This window comes from Teleopsis dalmanni, chromosome 2 (genome assembly GCF_002237135.1).
Source record: "Teleopsis dalmanni isolate 2A chromosome 2, ASM223713v2, whole genome shotgun sequence".
Lineage (NCBI taxonomy): Eukaryota > Metazoa > Arthropoda > Insecta > Diptera > Diopsidae > Teleopsis > Teleopsis dalmanni.
In genome coordinates, this window is record NC_051847.1 from 242,161,102 (window position 1) to 242,168,327 (window position 7,226).

At 30.4% G+C, this 7,226-nt stretch overlaps 1 protein-coding gene across 2 annotated transcripts; it reads left to right on the forward strand.

Annotated features, from left to right (window-relative positions):
- The first annotated feature begins 931 nt into the window (after window positions 1-931).
- LOC119681124 lies at window positions 932-5,970 on the forward strand. Of its 2 annotated transcripts, XM_038094222.1 has the most exons (3): window positions 932-1,307; window positions 1,749-2,070; window positions 5,121-5,970. In XM_038094222.1, exons 2-3 carry the CDS (start codon window positions 1,755-1,757, stop codon window positions 5,924-5,926), a joined length of 1,122 nt encoding a protein of 373 aa, XP_037950150.1. In that variant the 5' UTR covers window positions 932-1,307; window positions 1,749-1,754; the 3' UTR covers window positions 5,927-5,970. The 2 variants fall into 2 exon arrangements, with proteins under 2 accessions (XP_037950150.1, XP_037950149.1); XM_038094221.1 differs by lacking the exon at window positions 932-1,307 and having other exon boundaries at window positions 1,574-2,070.
- The last annotated feature ends 1,256 nt before the right edge of the window (window positions 5,971-7,226 follow it).

Below are 7,226 nucleotides of genomic sequence, written 5' to 3' on the forward strand. Positions count from 1 at the left end.
TATTAACTATATTTTTTAAATATCTTAAATTTCAATATTTTCTAATATTTTTAAAATATCTTAAGTTATTAACCTACAATCTTAAATATGCAATATATTATTTTAAATTATTTATTTAATAATAATTTAAGCTTTCCTTAACAAAAATAGTGGCGCCCTCTACAGTAAAATATAACGTCAACTGTAATTGAACAGAAGAGCTTTCGCTGAGTGTGTGGTAGGAAAGTTCATTTATTGTGACGTTGTTGCTTGCTATCAAGTTTTCAAAAGTTTGTTTTTATTGTTGCTGTTTCATGTGTTGTATGTTCACTGAGAGTCGGTCATGTCGCTGGCAATACAAACACACATTTGCTGTGCGATAATGCGTCGTAGATTTTCCATGTATTTTATTTTTGTTGTTTAGTTAGTTGCTCAGTTGCTTTAATTTGGACACATTCGTTTTGAGTGAATTAAAATATAAAATTAAACAATTTTAAATATATATGATATAATAAAATATTAGTAACACAAGTTTTTATTAATAAAGTTATTAAAATAAAATATTGTCAATGCAAATAAAAATTACTTAATTAAAATTAAGTAATGATAAAAGAAACTGTTATCATCGATATCATATAAGTATATATGTATAGAGCATAAGTATCACGCAAGTGAATGTTTGATTTTGTTTATATTAAAATTAACATCAAAATATCTGCTTTCAAATGAATAATGTAAACTATTTAAAAAACAAAGTAAACAATATGAAATTGCAATGTATTTAAAAACTGCAAATAATTTCAGTTAATTTTAGTATAAAAAATGTTTATTTTTTAACATAGTTATAAACACTTACTTTTATTGTTCGTACATAAATAAGTGTATATATATGTATGTATTTTGTTTTTAAATATTTGTTATTGTACACACATTTTATAAGGTTTAGAATTCGACGTAACAAATAACCAAAAGCTTTGCGCAGAAAACTAAACAAAACAACGATAAGAATAATAACACAAAAAAACTACATATAACAAATACAAAAAACATGAAGATTTCTACTCTTCCGCACACTCACCCATCCCCTTCGGTTCGGTAACCAGATCAATATACCAAACGTCTTAACAAACACTTCTGCAAATGTTATTCTGAGAATAACGTCATATAATACAACCCCACACCTACTGCGAACCCCGCGCAACAGTACATATGCTAGAACAACAAGAGCAACAATATAACAACCATCATAGCAAAACGCAACAGAACACAAAAGTTGTTTGTCATTTACGAGTTGGTAGAGCTTTTGGCAGCACAGAACTTCTGTTTCGGTTAGTGAACAATAAACAATAAAAGCAAAAACAGAAATAAAAATTAAAACCAAAAAAAAAAATACAAATTAACATATAATAACAAAAACAAAAAAGCGCGCAAAACTAAGTTTTATATATAAAAACTATAGTTTTTATTTCTCTATTGTAATATTTTATATTTGTTTGTTTTCTTTGTGTTGTTTTTGTGTTTTTGTGTTTTTGTGCTGCTACGACGAACTTTTAAGCAATGGAATTTATTTTTGTGTTATTGCATTTTGGTTGTTGTTGCTGTTATCATAGTTTGCTTTCTTAAATTGTATTTTGTTTTTGTTTTTGTTCACAGTGGGAAATAAAAATTTTAGAATATTGTGTGATATACTATGTGTGATGAATTAAAACTAAAAAAAAGTAATAATTATTCTTTGCAAGCGAATAAATTTATTAATTTAACTTTAAAAGAACAAAATGACAACATCCGCCCCTGCAACAAACACTACAACTCCAGTGACTATCACTAATTCAAACAACAATAACAATGCAACAGAAACGCCTAATACGAACACTAGTACTGCAGCGCACACTGTTCAGCAGCAACAGCAGCAGCAACAACAACAGCACCAGCAATCAACAACGCGTGCCGCTGATGAAGACTTCAACATAAGATTTGTTAACTTGGTACGCACACATAAATGTCTTTATGATAAAAAAGTACCAGAATATCGCAATAGAGATAATCAGGAAAAATCCTGGTCGCTCATATCTCAGGAAACTAGAGAAAGTGGTAAGTAATCAAATCACATTACCTAGCCAAATTAAATGTGTAGTTAGTATATATATATATTTATGTATAATTATATGTATATATGAATGTTCACACTATGTTTTGCTTTTGTTTCCCAAACGCACACACTCACACATGTATGTGGGTGTACAAACTTAAGCCCACTTGGGTTTTGTTTACTTATTTCTGTCTATAAGAGAGAGAGCGACAAAGTTATTCAAAAAATATTAGTTCTTAGTGCTTTGTTTATAAATATTTTGTTGTTTTAGTGTTCTTTACGCAACACTAAATACAAAATAGTTGTGTAAATGAAACAAAATAGTTGTGTTTATTTAACAACGACAAATTTAAAGAAAAATTTTAGTAAAAATAATTGGCGCTCAAATTCTAAGCGTTGCAAACAAAAAGCGTTTGTCAGTACAACTCTGAGAGAGCATAAAACGTGTTGGCTGGGCACTGAAAACAACACAAACAGTACAAAAGTAGTTAACGTCACTGAAAAGTTCACATCGAGCTTTTTTTTGTTTTGTTGGCTATGTTTACTTTTGCTAGCAAAAAGTCTTTGGTTTGCATGAAGAGCTTTCTTATCGTTTGAATTTTTTTTTGTTAAAGCTGTTGTTATTATGTATTTGTTTACATCTCAAAACGACAAGACAAAAGAAGAATTTATTAAACAATGAAAAGCCGAGCACATCGTTGCACGTAATAACTGATCGTATCTTGTCGTGTGCTTAACTCGGTTCCCTATGCATAAGCCGATTGCGTCTGACAATTTAATGTTATAATTATTTATAATGTAACACAATTTCAAAGTCTTATTAAAAGTTTATTATTATATAAAATTATTAATTATTATTATTGTATTAAATTATTTATTATTATTATTAACTAAACTTAGTGTAAAATAATATCGGAAAGAATAGCAACAGCTTTTGCACTACAAGTGCTCCTTATGGGACTAGTATATAATATACATTAAGACCGAAAAGTTTTCGGAAATTCTCATTTAAAATTCGCGCGCTGTATATTTTTCGATATTTTAAGTTTATGTAGTTTGGCAGCACTGTCCTTAATTACTATGCCAAAAATGAGCGCGATCTGTCAGACAGTTCGTTTTCGGCAGCTGTTGAAACCAGTTCACCTCAGTAGTGCGTTGCGAAAAAAACAATGGAAAAAAATATTGAACAAAGAGTTTGCATCAAATTTTGTGTTTCGAACGAATTTCGTGTGCAGAATCGTTGCGAATGCTACAAAAGGCTTATGGGGAATCAGTTTTATCGAAAACTCAAGTTTATGAGTGGTACAAAGCCTTCAGGACGGTCGTACGCCCGTCGAAGACATTTCGAAACGCACTACTGAGGTGAACTGGTTTCAACAGCTGCCGTAAACGAACTGTCTGACAGATCGCGCTCATTTTTGGCATAGTAATTAAGGACAGTGCTGCCAAACTACATAAACTTAAAATATCGAAAAATATACAGCGCGCGAATTTTAAATGAGAATTTCCGAAAACTTTTCAGTCTTAATGTATATCTTTTTATTACAATACTAATACTTACATACATACGCTCATAATTACATAGGTCGTGTGCGAGTTCGAGTACATTGAAGGTAAATTGAGGGAAATAGTAAATTATGTCGGTATGACAGCAAATGTTGGTATTTACCAAAATTCCGAGTAAGGTAAATTAGATAAAAATTAGGTAAATTAGCTGTTACCATTGTGAAAATTTTATAAGATGTTTAATAAATAATTAAATAAATTTGGAAACCTTTAACCAAAAATAAAAAATAAGTGCAAGAAATAAATAAATAAATATTTACATAAGTACAATTTACTTTACCTCAATTTACTCGAACTCGCACATGGCCATATATGTTTTTTTCTGTCATTATTCTTATTCTTTCCAATATTATCCATATTTGTGACAATGGTTCTGTAATCTACTGATAAAGTCTACATTTACATAGAAGATAGATAATGTGGATAATGTCAGGTTGTGCGAAAGGTTTTCAATTTATGAATATATGTATGAGGTCAGCGGTTGAACATTTAAAGAAATGTTAAATAAGGTGTCATAAAAAGTAGAAGAATTGAATAGTGTCAGATATTATCATTTTGTGCACTCTATTGAGTGTAAATTAAGTGAAAGGTTTTCGAGTTATGAGTATATGAGGTTAAGTTATTGTATCCATTAGTCCGAAAAGTCCTCTGGTATTGGAAACTTATAATAAAGGCAATACTTGTAATAAGAGTGAAGGTATTATTGCCTTTAAGTGACTTTATATGTTATACCTTTTTATAATCGAACTTTTTTTTGAGTGGAACTAGTGTTACACTGTTTCTAATACTTTTCGGGGGTGAGAAACTATTTTCATTATTTACTGAGATGCAGAACATAAAAGAATCATATTTTAAAAACTCCTTACATTTCATAAACGACGAATTGAAATCACTTAACTCATGTACCGTTTTAGTTTAACAAATAAACCTGTCATTCAACGGGTTCAGAAGTCATCGGTTCAAGTTTGCTTTTTGAAAAATTTTCGTTCATTAGTACTTACAGATTTTCTGTATTTATTTTTTGTATATCACTGCCATATTATCTTGTGAACATTTTTTAGTAAGAAATTTTTGTTATATAAATTACTATTGTCCCGAAGTCGGCTTTTAAAGGTAGAAACATTGTTTTTTCGCTAATAATGACAAATTTGTCCTTTTATAAATTAAAAGTATATTAAGAATTTTGGACTAATGCATTAATTTAGATAAACGACTCATTGACACTTTGTGTCTCAGAAAATATTGAAAGTGGATTTCCCTTCTCCCACTCACTAATTTTATTTTCTCGGATTATGAATTCTCCTGCGGAAGTGGAAGTATTAAAGCATTTGCATTCCGGAATATAGTATTATGAGCCATGAAATTAAAAATAACTATAATATGCAACCAACCACAATTCTTTTTAGTTAAATCAGAAAATTATGTATCGAAGATATTTAAAATTAGATAAATTAGTTAAAAACAGATTTTTTTCTTCAACTTTCAGTTGTTCATTGCAAGGAACGTTGGCGGAATTTGCGTGCGTGTCTATCTCGATATATAAAACAGCAAAACAGCACCGACCCACAGCACAAGCCTTATTATCTAACAGAGCACATGGCTTTTTTATTACCCTTCCTTAAATCCACTAGAAGTTGCTTTGAGTCTGGTAACAACAATATTTCTGCATTCTTACAAATGTCTTACCAACAACAACAAATAGCACAGCCTTCAATAGCATCACTGCAAATGGTTTCGACACCAAAACTCAGATTACCAAACGAAATGAAACATTCCTATTCTGAAAATGATGATGAAGAAACTGCTGATGCATTTGAACCACATATAGAAGCTGCCCTTAATATGCAACGCGGCTTGACTGCACGATCACCTGCTCCAAGTGATACCGCAAGTGCCATTACACTTCAGAATTTTATACCAGATGTACAATTGGCTGAATTACGTACGCCTGAGATGGTACAGGATTTGCCATACGTTTCATCAATGCAAAATCATATGATACGACGAGATTCGCATGACGGATTGCATGAACCAAAACGAATTAAAACAGAATGTGAAGCTACAACTACAGCTAACCTAGCATATATCACCGACAACTCAGATATGGACTTCTTCCGTAGTATTTTACCGGATATAGCGGCTTTAACTCCTCAACAAAAACGAAAGTTTAAAATTGGTGTATTGGAATTGATAGATGATGTAGTTGAGAGGTTTCCCTTTGAAAGGGAAGGATGTACGCAACCTAACAACAACGACAGACGACGAATATCGGTACGGGATTGGCGAAAATAAAATTTGAAACTGTTTATTTTATTTTTGTAAATATTAAGTTATGTGTGGATGTAATTATAAATATTTATTGCGAAATAGATAATTGTATAGAAATATTTTATTGTATTGATTGTATATTACGTTTGAAAAACTATGCAGTATAGATAGGTAAGTGATGTGCGAAGAGGAACGCATCCTTCTCAATAAGCTAATTAAACTGTTTTTATTCAATATTCCTCGTAATTGTGTGTGAAGAGTTGGGCGTATCACGATCAGCCAAACGCATTTAGAAATGCAATAATCTGACAAATAATAATGTTAGAAATATCGTCGAATATGTCAAAGAATGGGGCTGTAAATATATTAAGTCTGGTTCTGAAGTAGCCTGAATATGACACAATATGTGCTATGTTAATAAACCAGTAGGCCATCACATAAACCAACCAATACAGCGGGGAAATTCAACAAAAAGAATAATGAAAGGCATAGTAAAAGTATATATATATAAAGTATATAAATTACTGATCTGTTCTTAAGTTGGGAGTTTACGAAACTGTTATTGAATTACATTCCACGGCAAGTCCACGGCATCAATAAATCTATAGTTTTTTAAAGTATTTGATGCAATTGAAATTTGTATAAGTGTCACAATTTTTATCCAGTTTGTATGTATCTAATTTATTGTTGTTGTTGTTGTCGTTTGAGTGCTATTACGCACCTTTACTCTTTTATGGTTGGGGATTTATCCCTGCCCCACACTAAGCTTTAACTATACTAGAATTATTACGTTCATGTATATTTTTGACCCTGTACTTGCTTTACCTTCCTCTGACAATAAGTTTCTTATTTTAGTTCATTCCTTCAAGGACTCAGAAGACACCATATGAATTTATATACTGATATTGAAGGTTTCTCTTTCAAAATTTTAAAATACAATTTGAATTTATTTATAATAGACATTTTTCATGAAGGCCACAAGTTCTTAGTATTTATAATTCATATAAATCTTTATTATGTATAACTCTTTTTTGTCTTCATATTCTATATAAACAGTCTCATTTTGGACGTTTGTTTAAAGTCTTATTAAAACAAATGAATATTAATTATATATTTTTATTAAGTAAAAAATGAAAAGGTAACTCAAATTAAATTCAATACGAAAACAATTTTTCACAAAATTGTTTAAAAACAGCTCTAAAAACAGGTAACGGTAACGCAGAAACCTAGAACTGAGGTGCCTTACACTCAATCTTGGAGTAATCCCTTATTGGAGAGTACATCTAACGAATATATAATATTTTTAACGCTTTTGATGAGACAT